The sequence below is a fragment of the Bufo bufo genome, chromosome 2 (assembly GCF_905171765.1).
Source record: "Bufo bufo chromosome 2, aBufBuf1.1, whole genome shotgun sequence".
In the NCBI taxonomy this organism is placed as follows: Eukaryota; Metazoa; Chordata; class Amphibia; order Anura; family Bufonidae; genus Bufo; species Bufo bufo.
The window spans coordinates 709,485,149-709,504,647 of NC_053390.1; the positions used below are offsets into that span (position 1 = coordinate 709,485,149).

General features: G+C 42.7%; 1 protein-coding gene across 7 annotated transcripts in view; it reads right to left on the reverse strand.

The window, feature by feature from the left end:
• Positions 1 to 1,773: 1,773 nt before the first annotated feature.
• Positions 1,774 to 19,499, reverse strand: part of FAT1 (FAT atypical cadherin 1) — a 227,191-nt gene continuing 209,465 nt past the window's right edge. For 3 of the 7 annotated variants that reach the window (XM_040418765.1, XM_040418764.1, XM_040418766.1), the window contains exons 26-29: positions 14,349 to 14,483; positions 7,387 to 7,446; positions 5,563 to 5,598; positions 1,774 to 3,267 (exon numbers count right to left, since the gene is read on the reverse strand). In XM_040418765.1, coding sequence (XP_040274699.1) covers positions 2,636 to 3,267; positions 5,563 to 5,598; positions 7,387 to 7,446; positions 14,349 to 14,483 — 863 coding nt within the window. In that variant the 3' untranslated portion in view covers positions 1,774 to 2,635. The remainder of the gene's footprint in view (positions 3,268 to 5,562; positions 5,599 to 7,386; positions 7,447 to 14,348; positions 14,484 to 19,499) is intronic. The other 4 variants (XM_040418767.1, XM_040418768.1, XM_040418770.1 and 1 more) reach the window with 2 other exon arrangements.

A 19,499-nucleotide genomic window follows, 5' to 3' on the forward strand; every position in this document is an offset into this window, starting at 1 on the left:
ATTTCCAATGCTGCCAAACATTTTATTCATATACAGTACAGACCAAAAGTTTGGACACACCTTCTCATTCAAAGAGTTTTCTTTATTTTCATGACTATGAAAATTGTAGATTCACACTGAAGGCATCAAAACTATGAATTAACACATGTGGAATTATATACATAACAAACAAGTGTGAAACAACTGAAAATATGTCATATTCTAGGTTCTTCAAAGTAGCCACCTTTTGCTTTGATTACTGCTTTGCACACTCTTGGCATTCTCTTGATGAGCTTCAAGAGATAGTCCCCTGAAATGGTTTTGATGCCTTCAGTGTGAATCTACAATTTTCATAGTCATGAAAATAAAGAAAACTCTTTGAATGAGAAAGTGTGTCCAAACTTTTGGTCTGTACTGTACATGATTGTAGGGTTAACTCATTTCGTGCTTTTGCCATTGAAAAAGTCTCCCCCCCCCTCGAGGGGGAGATCATAAAAAGAGGATTCTGTTGAGAGAAGCCTACTGGATTTTTCGATTGAACACTAGAATGCCGTCAGGTTTAAATCAAAGAAAAGAGTTGATGTATTTTTATCAATGACCTGATTGCATCACTTATGTTTTCTTTTCGCTTTTTGTACTTTGTATTAGAAGTCGCATTTAAATGCCATTCAGTGAATTAATTTTAGATTTTATTGCTATTATGTATGTCCACATTTTTTAAATGTTTTTTATGTCTTCATTCACACCATGCAGGTCTGTTTGTGTTTTAGGAGGACGTGTTTTTGCTTCATGTCAGCCAACTGCACGCTCCAAGCACCAGACCTGCATGCAATTCACATCAGGTGGTTGATGCTGGAGAGGTGATTTTCCTCCTTTTTCTCCCTCCCATTTTTGGGGATCGGATTTCTTGGTGGATTCATAAAATCTCCCATTTCAACATCAACCTTTGTTACGACTAAGGACATCTGTCCGAAACGCGTCAACAACCTCTTTGTGCGAGGATCTGTTTGTACTTGGATTTATGTTGCGTTCAATAAAGAGGAAGTTTTTTTACTGAATATCATTCCAGTGCCGGATATTTTTCCTTTCTTCATATCACCTGGATAACCTGTTCCTTCCGTGCACGTGGAGTTTCCACACAAGGTGAGCTGGATATGTAACATTTTCAACTCCCACCATGCCCTGCTGTAGGCTGATAGCTATAGGTGGTCTGGGCATGCTGGGAGTTGTAGTTTTGAAACAGCTGGAGAGCCTCAGGTTGGCCATCCCTGCCGTATATCATAAATAGATACTCACTACCTATTAGTAAAGTGCAAGTGCTAGCTGGCTGACACACTTTGAGTGTATCCTTACATCTTATGGGGAGCAATAGGATTGAGGGGAATATTTATAGACATACCTCTGATTAACTATTGCACCCTAGCCTGCATTTGACGCTTTAGGTGGGCTGTACTGCCCCAAATTTTAGTATTGAATCCGCAATAAAGTTAGTTTTTGTTTTATTTTAACCATAATTTGACCATAATTTAACCCTATAAGGGTGTCACAAGAATTCCGATCAGGGCTTCTTCTATCATAAGGAAACACTGATTTACAGATATATTTTCTGATCTGCCATTTTGCAGGGACAAGGTTGACCAAGGTTTAGGTGTGACACAATGTAAAGTTCTTGAATGCAAGCTGAATGGAAAGTGAAGATTGGAAACTCGTACTGTGGTCGCATCCTGACATCTAGTGGCTGCTTGGTAAAATGACAAGATATACTCAAAGAATAATGCATTGAACACAAGACCATGATTTTTTAAAATAATTTATTGTCAGTAAGAAAGACTGGCTAATGGTAGTTTTCAGTAAAAACCTTTACAAGACCATTGCATCACAAATATACAGACACCATAAAAACCGTGTCATGGTGATTTTGGTTCTAAACAGGTATGCAGTGGGTCCCCATTTCACTTTCCAAGAAGGGAAAAAAAATCTAAAATACTCTCAGATAAAGATATCTCTTGCTGTTGTTTTGCAGCATCAGGCTTACTCTCAATTATATACAGTTGTTACTGCAAATGTACCTGGAAATTCAGAAGTCAAAACCTCAGTGGAATAGAGATACAGTAAAGCCCTGGGTATTGAAACAATATGCTAACCTAGTAGAAAGGAAAACCTTGAAATAGTTCATGGTTAAAAAGGAAAAGAAATCCACAAAATATCTACAAAATCTAGTTAATGCTATTGAAATCAAAGCTGTACATTACATTTACATTTTGAAAAAAAAAAAAGTTACAATTATGGTTCACACTTTATAAATACAGATGTCATGCTACCATGATGCAGTGGTATGTTCTATTAAAATGACAAACAAAAAAGAACTAAAAACATGGAGTGGAAATAGCCTACCCAAATGGTCTATTTGTCCTCATGATTGTATATCTGGGAATGAAATACATTGTACACACTACTCTGACTTGGCATGACGCACTGCGGCTATACCATATAGATGTCATCAAATTATTATTTTTTAACAAAGCCACAAAGTAACACTACATAAAACAAAACAAAAAGAATAAAAGATGAAAACAAAATAATAATACATAATGAATAGATATAACTTTACTATGAAATGTTGAATCTGACAGATGTCCAGGCACTTTTTATGGTGTTAAACTTCTGTGTGATGTTGGGAATCTAGGGGAGGAATTGTCACATCTTGAAAGTGTCCATCGTCTCCACTCTCATAGTCACTTATCATGGCCTCAGACTCCATTTCACAGCATGCAGACACATCAGTGCATGAAGCTGCGGAAGTGTATCCTGACATGGACATGTTGTCCACCATGGGGACTTGAAAGTCTCTACTGTACCCTAACATGTAAGAAGCAGCATAAGGCTCTCTGTAACTATTGCCATCTCCGTTGGTGGAGGTTTGAGGTTCTGACTTACTCACTGGATATTGGTGATGTGGAAGGTACTTATTCAGGTTGAATCTCTGACTACTTTTTGTTGATGAACCCAAGCTGCCTATAGTAGTCAGCTCACTTGGTGGCTGCATGGAATCAAACTGTTCTGCATACTCAGGTGGCAGAGGTGGAAGTTCATCTGACAATGGAAAGTCTTCCGGTGGAGGTGGGAAGTCACTCTCTATGTCATAGCCACCAGGGTAATAATCTGTATCAATGGCATTTGGGTCTGTGTACTGAGGAGGAGGTTCTTCAACAACTTCATAATGAGGGTATTCCTGAATATCCGGCAGTTGGACATTAGGCATCCAGTCTGAAGTATCCCAGTGATAACCTGTACAGATACAGACAAAATGTATACGAGTAAATAAAAATACAGAAGTAGGAAGAAAAGCACATATACACATATAGAAGAATGTATTATCATGCAAAGCTTTACTTTAACCAAAAAAGCTGACATGACCACTAGTCTAAGGTCCTCCCCATTAAATCCGTCCTTCTATGAATATGTCGTTGGGTTGTCAACTTCTGAAAAGACATATAAATCTTTTCCATAGTTTCTGAGCCATATCTATTAATGGGCAGTTGCTTGAAAACAAAAATGGCCACCATTCACATTCTCCAAGGGGTTGTCACCCATCTTTCATATGTCATTGAAAGAAAAAATGGCCTTCTCCAGCAGCAATACTGGACATCACCTTTTAAAGGGGCTGGAAATTGTAGCTATATTGGTTGTCAACTAGGTTTCCAAGACAGAGAATCAAGATACAGCGGAGAAGAATTTTGAATATCTTTCTTGACATGTGAAATGCTTTTCCCATTAGACGAGGAGACTCAAAATCTATCAATTATATTTTGACTATTATTAATACCTTCTGCAAAGCAAAACTTAAACAGTCTGCTCTCTAGACACGTTTCTTAAACTAAATACTTGTATTCTCTGTGATATAACATTTCAGGAGCAACTTTCCTCTATTACTAGAAATTAATTAAGAACTGGATGTTACCTACTGGAGGTGTAGCCATACACAGTTGTACTGAGAGTATTACACTGTGCAGGGGCGTACCCCTTTGACAAGGAGAATGGTTGTACTCATTTGTCAAATTTTATAAATTTTGTAGGCCTAGGCCCAGAAGAGGCAAGTCTGATAGTGTAGTTTCCCATCTGAAAAAGCCACCTTACCACTGGTAGATTGGACCGAATACAATTCTGATCAAAAATGTGCGTAAAGAGCTGCAAATTCTTATGTATACAAAATAGCGTTGAGCGAAGTTTAGAAAAGTTTGATTTGGTTGCTTAGCCAAATTTCACAAAGAAATTATATTATATATTAGTAATTACACATTTTTACAATTACAAAAAAAATATATAAAATATATAAATTTAATTTAGCCTCTATCCCTGATGGGATTCAAACTCACAACCTTCTACATTACAGCCCAGAATGTTAACCACTAGACTATCAAGCTGCATGGCTTGTTTCTTAAAAAAATATAAATAAAATATGAGACTTCTGCTGTATAGGAATACTTACTACTAGTAAGTATTCCTATACAGCAGAAGTCTCATACTTATTTTATTTTATTTTTTAAGTAACTGGCCATGCAGCTCTATAGTGTAGTCGTTAACATTCTTGGCTGTAATGTAGAAGGTTGTGAGTTCAAATCCCACCAGACACTTTTCAGAAATAGAGGCTAAATTAGATTTAAATATACTGACATGAGCATCGCACTCGAGCTTATGCGATATTCGGCCGAACACCGCGATCTGCGGAGCATAGCGATGCTTGAGCCAAACTGGTTTTCGGCTGAGCATGCTCGCCCAACACTATTTGTGACCACAAAACACGAAGAAATTCGGCAAATCAAAGTTTTCCTGAAATTTGGATCGAAGTCCACTTTGGATACTTCAATTCGCTCAACTCTAATACTAAGTATAGCACTAATGCAATTCCAATTTAGCCATATTTTCAGTGTTTGTGCATGGAGCAGTGTGCTGCTGCACATAGAGGGAGAGTTATCAAAACTGGTGTAAAGTAGAACTGGCTTAGTTGCCTATAGCAACCAATCAGATTCCACCTTTCATTTTCCAAAGGCGCTCTGAAGAATAAAAGGTAGAATCTGATTGGCTGCTATGGGCAACCAGTTCTATGTTACACCAGTTTGATAAATCTCTTCCATAGTGTTTGTTTTGACATGTCAGCTATGGTAGTGTGCACCTGTACTTTAATCATATTGTTAGGAGGTACTGGTCTAACTTTAATTTTTTTTCTTTTTTATTCATAAACCTCTGAAAACAGATGAACAGAACAACATAGAGTTATGAGAAAAAAAGTTGCTCCGGAATTGTTATTTCATGGGCAACCCGCACTGGAAGGTCCCTGGATCAGTAAGAATAACCAGTTTGAAGGTGTCAGTACTTTTGTCTGTGTATAGCTAACACAGCAATGTTCTGTGATATAGTACATCACACACATAAAACATATAATAACACAGCAACACACTGTGCAGACCACACTGCCGAGTACACAAGGCTGCAAGTGAAGGTTAAATAAAAAGCAGCAACAAATTGCAAAAAAAAATAAGTTGAATGATTAGTATCAAGTACACAGCAACATGCAGGAGTCACCTCTTGAGTTCCTGACTTCAGGAAGTGCAAAAGACTCTTTGAAGGCAAAATTGAAAAGAATAGAAAATATAATACATTAGATGTCAGCAGACACATGTTTAAATGCACAGCAAGTCATTCCCAAAAACAGGTCAGATATTTCTGTTTCTGACCTATGCATTGCACTGATCTAACACACACACAGGGGTGAACTCCCAGGAAACACCTTTATTGGGCCATAAATAAGTTCATTAAGGTGTAGAACATGGGCTGTAACGACTCCTGGCTACATGGGTTAAGGTACCTTTACATGAGCCGACTATCGTATCAATTATTGTTAAGTCAAACGAAACTGCATGATTATTGAGCCATGTAAAAGCAATGAACAATAGAGCGACAACCGTCAATCGGTAGATTTCTCGTTGGTGAGATTGTTTGTGTGGGCACAAAAATCATCGTTGCACGTTAACAATTTCATACGTGTAAATGGGAATTGTTCACTGCACGTGCAATTACAACTGCATTAGTGTAAATGCAACAGTCTGCTTTACAAATGATGGAATATGTGATCAAAATTATGATTTTGTGAACCATAATTGGCACGTCTAAAGGGTCATTGTTGAAACATTCACTACACCAAGAAACGACTCGTTTGTCGCTCAGTCGTACCGATCATCCTCTCGTGTAAAGGTACCTTAAAGGTTTTGCACACCTTCAGAGGCAATTTTTGTTTATGACTGCATTTTACACATTTTTGGTTGAGAATCATTTTTTCAATTGGCCTTTATTAAAAATATTGAGCCATTCTGTCACAAAGGGTTAACTGTTTTTCTAGCTGTGTGACTGGAACTTTCACTTTGTGCAGGTCAAATAATAAACCTTATCTCTAAACTACTAAGAGGTCATAGACACTTATTTAAGCCACATTCTTATCCTTAAGGTAAGAACTGGGCTATAATGAGTGTTTATAATGTCAGAGAGCAGAGATAAGGAGTCAGTCTGCTCCTGATCTGACGGAAAAGACAGAAAATCCACAGGCAGCTAGTAGCGCATGTCAGCTCTGTACACAAAAAAGGATTTCATATTGTTAATAAAGACCAATTAAAAAAAAAATTTTAGCTCAAAATGAGTACAATGCAATAATATAAAAATTGCCCCCAAAGGTGTACATAGCCGTTAAGACTAGTAACTGATAAATGCATTGCACATAACATAGGAACAGTATTGTAATCTACCATAGGAATGTTTTCCAGAATGACTGCCTCTTTCACGACATCCAATATAAGACAAAGAAGTCAAGAAAAGTCCAGATGGGCTACTAGTGGAAGCTCAAGATGTTGCACCTTAGGTGAGCTTGTGCTGTGGAGTTTATTCCAGTTGAAATGGCAGCTCCAATGTGTTCCCTGACATGCTAAGAATTTGTATCAATTTATTTATTTTACAGTCTCCAAGCAAATTAGCAGAGCATCTGTTACACCATCCTCCGAGTATAGTTTTCAGTGATTTAGAAGCACAACGTTAAATCTTACTGGAAATAAACAGTCATACACGGTAAATACACAACCATATGACATCTCATCAGAAAAATGTTTTTCTTTACCTATGGCAGATTCAGTGAAAAGGCAGTCATGTGGAAACATTGCCATATATACAGTAGCATACTAGGCAAATAAAACCGACCTAGGCAAAAACCACATCATAATAGGAAGTATATACAGAAATGAGCAACAATGTTATCACACTGACGAACAGGCATCCATATAAAGGCATGCACATTTGTCCTATACAATAAATTAGGCAGCCAGAAGGTAAAGCACAGCAATAGTATCATGTACACATATATACCTTCATGTTCCACCGAGTCAACAACAGCATTGACAAGGTGTATTACTGTCACAATGGAAGCTTGTAAAAGGTGAGAAGAAAAAAACACATTAAAACAAGCCTATAGGTAACTGTACAAGAAATGATATCGACCATACTCTAGCCCAGGCATGCTCAACCTGCGGCCCTCCAGCTGTTGCAAAACTACAACTCCCAGCATGCCTGAACAGCCTACAGCAGGGCATTGTGGGAGTTATAGTTTTACAACAGCTGGAGGGCCGCAGGTTGAGCATGCCTGCTCTAGCCTACTATCACAGAAGATGTAGCTCTAGTTTTACGGGCATGATCTTAAAGGGGTTGTACAGATATTTAAAGGGGTTGTCTGAGTGTTAAATGTTAATAATGACCTATCCTCAAGATAGGTCATCAGTATGTGATCGGTGTATGGTGAAGCACAGCAAACCCCGCTGATCAGCTGTTTGAAGCACAGCTCAGTCCATTGGATATCGGCTGTGCTTGGTATTGCAGCTCAGCCCCATTCAATTCACTGCGCCTAGGCCATGAGAACGGAGCTCCATGGTTTCTTCAAATGGCTGATCAGCGAGGCTGACCTGAGTTGGACCCCCATTGATCAGATACTGATGATTTATGCCAGTGATGGCTAACCTCCGTCACTCCAGCTGTGGTGAAACTACGACTCCCAGCATGCTCTATTCATTTCTATGGAGTTCTTAGAACATCCAAGCAAGCATGCATCTTGGGAGTTGTAGTTTTACCACAGCTGGAGTGCCGAGGTTAGCTATCACAGGCCTCTGCTGAGAATAGGTCATTAGTAGTGTTGGGTGAGCATGCTCGGCCAAACACCAGTGTGCTCACTTCAGTGTATCTAATTTAGTCTCTATTTCTGAAAAGTTTCTGACAGGATTCTTCACAACCTTCTCCATTAAAGCCATGAATGTTAACCACTACACTATTAGAGCTGCATGGCCAGTTGCTTAAGAAAAATAAAATATGAGACTTCTGCTGTATAGGAATACTTACTATTAGTCCCGACACCCTCCCCTCTTCAGAGCAGGGGGTGCCTGGTTTAATGCTCGGGTTCTCCCATTGATTTCCATTGTGCTCGGGTGCTCTGTAGAGCACCCGAGCCTCGGGAAGTGTTCTACTCGAGCACCAGAGCACACAAGCACTTTGGTGCTCGACCAACACTACTCATTAGTATTAAACACTTAAAAAAAACTTTAATTATTTTAGCAGAGCCTGGTCGGCAGACATAGGAAGTAAAGAAACCAGTGGGGATTCTGGGAAGTGTCGTAACTGGAGATTCAGGGGATCAGTAAGGGTCCATTCACACGTCCGGAATTTCGTTCCACATTTTGCGGAACGGAATTGCGGACCGATTCATTTCTATGGGGCAGCAATTGCAGAACGCACATTGCCGTGGATCCGCAAAACACGTTGCGGACGTGTGAATGGAGCCTAAGGTGACTTTTACTTCTTTTTTTATTTGAAAGCATTCTGAGCTTTGTTTTTAATTTTAAGTGACACATTCTTTTTAATCACTTTTCTGGATCAGAATCTAGAGTAGGCCTTAAAAATTGAATGGAGCGGTTTAAATTTTTTTAGACTTTCTGTAGGATAGGATGCAACTGGAATCTATGTAGAAGTGGGATCTGGTTGGAGATGGTTATCCCTCCTTCCATCTCATCCATTATCCATTAATGTTTCTTTTTATTTTTGGTATGGATGATGGAGGGAAGAGAACAGCTTGGCGAATGCCAATGTGCTTGTCATTTTATTAAATAGATTCCAATTTAAGAGTATAGGTGGAAGTAATACTCCTGTAATATAATAATGTGTTACCATACACTCCAGTATTATAAGAAGAGCAGGCCCAATAAACACATACATGAAATGACTGAATAAGATCGATGAATGTAAGAGACATTAGGCTAAATAAGATCGATGGATGTAAGAGATCTTAAATACTGCAAACTGTTCAGGACCACATTTACTACTACAATAAGTGTCCATTCACACGTCCGTTGTTTCTTTCCTGATCTGTTCGGTTTTTTGCGGAACAGATCTGGACCAAATCTGTACCCATTCATTTTCAATGGGTCCTGAAAAAAAATCAGACATTGAGCTGTCCGATTTTTTTCAGGACCCATTGAAAATGAATGGGTCCAGATCTGGTCCAGATCTGTTCCGCAAAAAACGGAACAGATCAGGAAAGAAACAACGGACGTGTGAATGGACCCTAAGGCTGAGTTGTCACTTCAGTTATTTGGTCAGTTATTTTCATCAGTTATTGAGAGCCAAAGCCAGTAGTAAAACCTCCACAGAGATAAGCTATAATGGATCTGCATCTGTTCTGTGTTTTTGACTCGCACCCGGTTTTGGCTCACAATAACTGATTGAAATAACTGACCAGATAACTGAAGTGTGAACTCAGCCTTATGAGAGCATGCAAATGACATTTCTATAAATCACAAGCAGCGAGAAAGGAAAACCTACCAAAACAACACTGTGATAATGTATGACATCAACAAACAAAATGTGACATAGAACAGCCTGTGGATATTCAGAACAGGTAGGCTTCTGACGGAAAACCGCACCTTTATATGTATCTGATTATGTAATGTGTGGGCACAGGACTGGGTGATTTGTTACAGGCGGGTACACAATACACTATGGGGCCAAGAAGCAAAGAATTGGACACTCAATATAAAAAAAAAAAGGATGAACACAGCTGCTGAACACACGCGGCCAAGCCACACCACCATCCCCCCGGAAACCAATGGCTTCAAATTTTACTGCAAGCTTGTCCGACCATAGGATGTTGTGGGTGGACGTGGCTTGGCCCGCAGTGGCAAAAGGAGCTATCCAATTACCCATGTGTCAGACACAGACCTATGTAGGGCATGTAGATCTCACTCAGTTTTGAGTTCTGGGTGCTGGAACCTCTGGATTATCGCTTTGGGATAGAACCTTCAGCTGGAACAAAAGTTACCGTACTTGGTATGTGCAAAAAACTTCAGATGTGGTGTGCTTCCCATATACAACTCCAGTAAGTACTGGATGATGTGCTCAAAAAAATGGAGCTTTTATTGTTAAAAAGAAATACAGTAGATATAACAACAGGAGTATTTCTCAGTGGCAACACGTTGGGAGTAATAATCCTTTCCACAGGTCAGAAAAATACATATTGGGGGTCATTTACAAAGACCTGCTTTTTATACCAGTCCTTGGTTCCCCCCTGTACTGCCGGATACTTTGCCTAATTTATTACAAGACATGAGTCTCATCATAGATCAGGTGCACCTCTGACAGTCCGTGCGCCTGGAGTGAAAACTACTCGATAGTAAATTTGCTGGAGCCAAAGTCCTGGCCCCACTTCTGGCCCCCAAGCAGCGAGGAGAACGTAAAAAGCATGTTTAAAAAGTTGCAAAAAGGGGTCTTGCGACATTTTTTTTACACTATTGCAACTATTACATATCTAGTGAATAGAAATATTTTGTGAATATTCTGTAAACATTGAGACTGATCCCATTTCTGCTGGTCTGAATCCCTGGACCGTCATCACAGATACAAATATTATAGCTCTGATCACTAGATCATGGTCACGTTTATTTCTATGCCGACCTTAAAGGGGTTGTCCACTCCTTTTATACTGATGAACTATTCTCATGATAGGCCATCAATATCTGATTAGCGGGGGTCCGACACCCCGTATTACACCTGCAGCAACCCTCTCGATCGACTACACAATAGACGGAGCTGTGTAGTTCTGGCATTGGAGCTACAGGCTAACAGCCGGTAAACAGATATCGATGGCCTGTCCTAGGAGAATACATGAAAGTAAAAGGAAGGGGATATCCCATTTAAGATATTATTCATTATCATTTATTAATATTGATACTTAAAAAAAATAAGTAATCACCATACACAATCACAAAACACAGCACCAGGAATCACAATACTACACATGGACTCGAAATGGAGAAACAAAAGAGAACTATGTACTGTATATAAAGTTATGAGAAACCCAACGAAGTAATGAAGGAAGCAGCATCACATTCTTATAAATGTTATGGTATTCAGATAAATTGACTCTCTCATATCTAGGACCCAGTTCTTATAGGTCACAGTGATATATAATACTAAAGTGTTTCTAAAAATCCAAATTAAGCATGGGTAAATAATGCGAAAATCGATATCGCTTAGGGACATGGAATAAATTTAGAACTTAGCAATAAATAGAGAGTACTAAAATCTGCTAGAAAACCATTATGAGGTAGAGAGCCCTGATTGTTTCCATACACCTCATGACTCCTGAGCAATGCAGTTCTGCTACATCTGCTCGAGGGCCCTGGTTAGGTTGTTCTTTGTAATATATATATATATATATATATATATATATATTGCATCTTTAACTGCTTCCTTTATTACAAATTCCATCAAACTTACAATGAGCCCCTTGTCAAACTCTGCTCTCGCTCAGGGGTGATTTGATCCATATAGGAACTGTGGCCGCAGCATGAGAGAGAAAGGAGACATCTTTACAAAAGACCCACAAGAAAAGGCAACTTCTGCCTTAAAGTAGTTTTCCAATCAACAACTAATATCATCCATCACAAGGATTGGTGATAAATGTAGGATCGCTGGGGGTACGACCTCTGGGACACCCACCCCAATCATGAAAAGGGGGTCCTCAAGTCCCCTGTGTGAATGGAGTGGTCGTGTGCATGTTTCGCCATTGCTGTATTCACTTCTAAGGCTGTAGAAATGCTAAAAACGTGTCATTTTTCATAGTTCAGCGTGTGATTACAGAAGCAGAGCAAGCATTACTGCATGATTAACAGCAAAACCTTAAGAAGGAAAGTAAGAAATGAGGTTGCATCTGTTCTTGTGTGCCAGCATTTAACCTTAACAAGAAGGTCTAATTAACAAGTAATCAAGACGAGTAGCTCTTATACAAGAGCCTGGGTAGAAGCACTTTATACCACTGAACTGTAAATCATCATTCTGTCACTTCACTTGGAGTTTTCTTAGCATAATGGCTATGAGGTCTCTAAAATTAACCTCAAAACACAAGCTCTAGAAGCTTGAACATGAGGTATGGGGCGTATGGCTCCAAGCTGTGGCCCACTTCATTCTCAGGATCGGTGGGGTATCATTAGGATATGTAATTCATTTTTGACTGGTGTAGGTCTGAACCTCAGCACCCTACCCATTAGCAGAATGAAGAAGCTGAATATCTCCAGCAGATCCTACAGCCCTTTCATTGTTTACACAGCACAGTTTCTTGTCCATATGGGTGACTGCGCCTGGTATGGCAGCTCAGTTCACACCAAATCAATGGGACAGAGATGCAGTACCAAGTACAGAATCACTATTATGTACTGCAACAGGCCTGTGTAAACAATGGAGGGTCCATAGCACATTTTGCTGATCATTGGAGTCTTAGCAATGAGACCATCACCAATCACTGATAACCTTAGGATAGGCCACCACTGTTTATGTTCTGTAAAACCCCTTTAAAAGGGTATTCCCATCTTATAAAGTTGTAGGGTAGAGTTAAACCTCTAGAACCCCCATCAATCTTGAGAATGATGGGGTTTGCAGCCTTAAAGGGTTTTTTTTTTTTTTAACAAGTGCTGCCTCAACTCTATCCATCTTCCGGTCCTGGCACTGTTTACATCCGGTTGGCTAGGGGCATGGTCACATGCATCATTCCAGCCAATGACTGGCTTCAGCAGTGACATACTGCTTGTGGCCACATCACCGCTGAAGCCAGTCATTGTCTGCAGCAGCGTATGTGACTATGCCCATAGCCAACCAGATGTAAACAATGAGGGGACCCGCAATATGGAGAGAGTGGAGGCAGTGTGGACAAATGGTGCAGCGCAGAGCAGGTACAGTAGGTATGTATCTTCGGTCTCAGGAGCCATGCTGGAGAACCTGAAAAAAGCATTTTTACTGGAAAACCCCTTTAAAGTAGCACTCCCACAAAAAAAATTCAAATTGTGGCAGTGTTACTTTAATTTAGTGCTGTGCCCCCTTCACTCTTTTTTCCTGCACAGGTTGTGGCCAGTAAAACATAGGACACAGCTCTAAATCAACACAGTGGCCCCTTCATCTTCTGCATTGGTTGGGGGTCCTAGAGTTGAGACCTCCTTCACTTTACAAGATGGGAATACCCCTTTGAGTGTTTGATTGCTTCTCGATGGTGCCACTTAAAGGGAACCTGTCATCAACTTTATGCTGCCCATACTAACGGCAGAATAAAGTAGAGACAGGTGAGAAGATTTCAGCGGTCTGTCATTTATAAGTTAAAAGTAAGTGGTTGCCGAAAACCAACATCACAATCATTGCAGACTAGGCCTGGAAAAGAGTCCCGGCCACCTGAGAAGAGTCCTGGTTATTCATGACTTCCTGTTCTCCTGTCCACCTGCTGATGATTGACAGTCTTCTACCTAGTTTTCTCCCTTTCTCTCTAGGAGAGAACTGCCAATCATCAGCAGATGGGTGGGGACAGCAGGAGATTATGAATAACCAGGACTCTTCTCAGGTAGATTTGACTCTTTTCAAGGCCTGAGCTGCAATGATTATGATGCTGGTTCTCAGCAACCACTTACTTTGAGCTCATGAGTGACATACCGCTGAGATCAGCATTTCTGTCACTAATTTATGCTGCCCTCAGTGAGGTCAGCATAAAGTTGATGACAGGTTCTCTTTAAATTATCCCAATACCTTATTAACTTTTCACCTATACTTGATGAAGTTCTAAAACATACACTAGTACAAACAGTACTAGGGGACATTGAGCTTCACCAGACAAGGGCACAATTTTAAGAGAAATAACAACATTTTCTTTCACATATATTTCAGGATCTACGAGCTTCACACAGGCCAGCTGCGTTATACTATACATCCAATGTCAGATGCATACATCTGCAAGTATAAAACCTCATACATACCATTATCATCACAGGATTCTGATTGGAAGGAACTAAGAGACTGAATCTCAGACATGCTCTCCCGAGGATTGTAGAGATGACAAGGCTTTTCATCCAGAGATTTCTTTGAAAGACATGGGTCAAGATCAACTTTAGCTGAAAGCGGAAAAAGAAAAGACAATGTCACGATGTTAAGGACACTCAATTAATAAGATCTACCTTTGATCATTTCCCAAAGGGCCCTCTGTTGATGTTCAGTTCAAGCAAAGCAGCACTAAAATATGTTTCAAAGTAACAATCACAGAATTACTTTCAAATGAAATAGTAATTGAAATGACACAACACAGAGAACAAATCTCCAAGGCAGAAAAAAGCAATTTGGTTCAGTAGTTTGTTGAGATTACACGTGTACCACAGAGAGTATCATCCTTCGGGGGGTTATTGCCTTCTTATAAATGGGATAGAGAATACATGGATATTGTAAAATTGTAAATATCACCCCTCTGAAAACTGAGATAAGAGAATTCAGTTTCCAACCTGTGAAGAAGCCAACTTAAAAAAAACATCCAAACATTCAACAAACAAATCTTTTTATATATAATTAAGTGTAAATTTTATTGGCAGACATTAAGCTTATGAATAAAGCATAGAAAACCACAAAACTCATAGTAAAGTGCTCAACAGTCCAATGATTTAGGAATGAGAGCATATGAGAGTAGAAAAGTTTTGATATTACAGCCAAGTCTGTAACATTTTAAGGTCTACTTCTTAGGGCCTACGTCTTGGGCCCTTTTGAACAAGACTAGTCATACTAGGTCAGCTTTGAGCATTTTAAAATACTGCAATACAGAGTAGACACTTTGCCAAATACAGAACAAAACTATTTAATGGAGTTTGGCTGGAGTTGCAAATTAATTTACATATATTGTTCCTCCATTTGCCCCAAAAGAAAAGTAAGGAAAGCCTATAAAAATGTATACACACAACTATCTTGAGACACCTAAGATATGAACCTAGTAAAATATCCACCCATAAAGGAGTTCTTAACGGGGAAAAATTTGTTCTAAAAAGGGACAGAAGGGGTTAAAAATAAAAAGACTCATTATTCACTGATGCAGATACCATCCTGCAGGTGTTCTGATGCTGCTCTAGTGACCCACCTCAACTATTGATTAGTGAGTGGACACTGGGTGACCGGCCTCAGGCAGTGATTAGTGAGTGGACACTGGAAGACTGACCTCAGGCAGTGATTAGTGAGTGGACACTGGGTGACTGGCCTCAGGAAGTGATTAGTGAGTGGACACTGGGTGACCGGCCTCAGGCAGTGATTAGTGAGTGGACACTGGGTGACCGGCCTCAGGCAGTGATTAGTGAGTGGACACTGGGTGACCGGCCTCAGGCAGTGATTAGTGAGTGGACACTGGGTGACCGGCCTCAGGCAGTGATTAGTGAGTGGACACTGGGTGACCGGCCTCAGGCAGTGATTAGTGAGTGGACACTGGGTGACCGGCCTCAGGCAGTGATTAGTGAGTGGACACTGGGTGACCAGCCTCAGGCAGTGATTAATGAGTGGACACTGGGTGACCGGCATCAGGCAGTGATTAGTGAGTGGACACTGGGTGACCGGCCTCAGGCAGTGATTAGTGAGTGGACACTGGGTGACCGGCCTCAGGCAGTGATTAGTGAGTGGACACTGGGTGACCGGCCTCAGGCAGTGATTAGTGAGTGGACACTGGGTGACCGGCCTCAGGAAGTGATTAGTGAGTGGACACTGGGTGACCGGCCTCAAGCAGTGATTAGTGAGTGGACACTGGGTGACCGGCCTCAGGCAGTGATTAATGAGTGGACACTGGAAGACTGACCTCAGGCAGTGATTAATGAGTGGACACTGGGTGACCGGCCTCAGGCAGTGATTAGTGAGTGGATACTGGGTGACCGTCCTCAGGCAGTGATTAGTGAGTGGATACTGGGTGACCGTCCTCAGGCAGTGATTAGTGAGTGGACACTGGGTGACCGGCCTCAGGCAGTGATTAGTGAGTGGACACTGGGTGACCGGCCTCAGGCAGTGATTAGTGAGTGGACACTGGGTGACCGGCATCAGGCAGTGATTAGTGAGTGGACACTGGGTGACCGGCCTCAGGCAGTGATTAGTGAGTGGACACTGGGTGACCGGCCTCAGGCAGTGATTAGTGAGTGGACACTGGGTGACCGGCCTCAGGCAGTGATTAGTGAGTGGACACTGGGTGACCGGCCTCAGGAAGTGATTAGTGAGTGGACACTGGGTGACCGGCCTCAAGCAGTGATTAGTGAGTGGACACTGGGTGACCGGCCTCAGGCAGTGATTAATGAGTGGACACTGGAAGACTGACCTCAGGCAGTGATTAATGAGTGGACACTGGGTGACCGGCCTCAGGCAGTGATTAGTGAGTGGATACTGGGTGACCGTCCTCAGGCAGTGATTAGTGAGTGGATACTGGGTGACCGTCCTCAGGCAGTGATTAGTGAGTGGACACTGGGTGACCGGCCTCAGGCAGTGATTAGTGAGTGGACACTGGGTGACCGGCCTCAGGCAGTGATTAGTGAGTGGACACTGGGTGACCGGCATCAGGCAGTGATTAGTGAGTGGACACTGGGTGACCGGCCTCAGGCAGTGATTAGTGAGTGGACACTGGGTGACCGGCCTCAGGCAGTGATTAGTGAGTGGACACTGGGTGACCGGCCTCAGGCAGTGATTAGTGAGTGGACACTGGGTGACCGGCCTCAGGAAGTGATTAGTGAGTGGACACTGGGTGACCGGCCTCAAGCAGTGATTAGTGAGTGGACACTGGGTGACCGGCCTCAGGCAGTGATTAATGAGTGGACACTGGAAGACCGACCTCAGGCAGTGATTAATGAGTGGACACTGGGTGACCGGCCTCAGGCAGTGATTAGTGAGTGGATACTGGGTGACCGTCCTCAGGCAGTGATTAGTGAGTGGACACTGGGTGACCGGCCTCAGGCAGTGATTAGTGAGTGGACACTGGGTGACCGGCCTCAGGCAGTGATTAGTGAGTGGACACTGGGTGACCGGCCTCAGGCAGTGATTAGTGAGTGGACACTGGGTGACCAGCCTCAGGCAGTGATTAATGAGTGGACACTGGGTGACCGGCATCAGGCAGTGATTAGTAAGTGGACACTGGGTGACCGGCCTCAGGCAGTGATTAGTGAGTGGACACTGGGTGACCGGCCTCAGGCAGTGATTAGTGAGTGGACACTGGGTGACCGGCCTCAGGCAGTGATTAGTGAGTGGACACTGGGTGACCGGCCTCAGGAAGTGATTAGTGAGTGGACACTGGGTGACCGGCCTCAAGCAGTGATTAGTGAGTGGACACTGGGTGACCGGCCTCAGGCAGTGATTAGTGAGTGGACACTGGGTGACCAGCCTCAGGCAGTGATTAATGAGTGGACACTGGGTGACCGGCATCAGGCAGTGATTAGTGAGTGGACACTGGGTGACCGGCCTCAGGCAGTGATTAGTGAGTGGACACTGGGTGACCGGCCTCAGGCAGTGATTAGTGAGTGGACACTGGGTGACCGGCCTCAGGCAGTGATTAGTGAGTGGACACTGGGTGACCGGCCTCAGGCAGTGATTAGTGAGTGGACACTGGGTGACCGGCCTCAAGCAGTGATTAGTGAGTGGACACTGGGTGACCGGCCTCAGGCAGTGATTAATGAGTGGACACTGGAAGACTGACCTCAGGCAGTGATTAATGAGTGGACACTGGGTGACCGGCCTCAGGCAGTGATTAGTGAGTGGATACTGGGTGACCGTCCTCAGGCAGTGATTAGTGAGTGGATACTGGGTGACCGTCCTCAGGCAGTGATTAGTGAGTGGACACTGGGTGACCGGCCTCAGGCAGTGATTAGTGAGTGGACACTGGGTGACCGGCCTCAGGCAGTGATTAGTGAGTGGACACTGGGTGACCGGCATCAGGCAGTGATTAGTGAGTGTACACTGGGTGACCGGCCTCAGGCAGTGATTAGTGAGTGGACACTGGGTGACCGGCCTCAGGCAGTGATTAGTGAGTGGACACTGGGTGACCGGCCTCAGGCAGTGATTAGTGAGTGGACACTGGGTGACCGGCCTCAGGAAGTGATTAGTGAGTGGACACTGGGTGACCGGCCTCAAGCAGTGATTAGTGAGTGGACACTGGGTGACCGGCCTCAGGCAGTGATTAATGAGTGGACACTGGAAGACTGACCTCAGGCAGTGATTAATGAGTGGACACTGGGTGACCGGCCTCAGGCAGTGATTAGTGAGTGGATACTGGGTGACCGTCCTCAGGCAGTGATTAGTGAGTGGACACTGGGTGACCGGCCTCAGGCAGTGATTAGTGAGTGGACACTGGGTGACCGGCCTCAGGCAGTGATTAGTGAGTGGACACTGGGTGACCGGCCTCAGGCAGTGATTAGTGAGTGGACACTGGGTGACCGGCCTCAGGCAGTGATTAGTGAGTGGACACTGGGTGACCGGCCTCAGCCAGTGATTAGTGAGTGGACACTGGGTGACTGACCTCAGCCAGTGATTAGTGAGTGGACACTGGAAGACTGACCTTAGGCAGTGATTAGTGAGTGGACACTGGGTGACCGGCCTCAGGCAGTGATTAGTGAGTGGACACTGGGTGACCGGCCTCAGGCAGTGATTAGTGAGTGGACACTGGGTGACCGTCCTCAGGCAGTGATTAGTGGGTGGACACTGGAAGACTGACCTCAGCCAGTGATTAGTGAGTGGACACTGGGTGACCGGCCTCAGGCAGTGCTTAGTGAGTGGACACTGGAAGACTGACCTCAGCCAGTGATTAGTGAGTGGACACTGGAAGACTGACCTTAGGCAGTGATTAGTGAGTGGACACTGGGTGACCGGCCTCCTTTAGCTTCTTTTGAATAATTTGCAGGTACCTTTTGTGGGCTTACATTCTTTACTTTATGAAACTCAAAATTACGTAATTCTTCCTCTGTGAAAGGACACTTCAACATGAATTTCACTATATAGGCAGGTAAGGGAGAACATAATGCACACAAATTTACTCTTTAGCCATAAATGACCTAATTTTGCTTAGAGAGAGATTTTTATCCTGAACATCTATAGCATATCCATATGATTTGCCACAAATGCTTCGCACCTATGAAGCT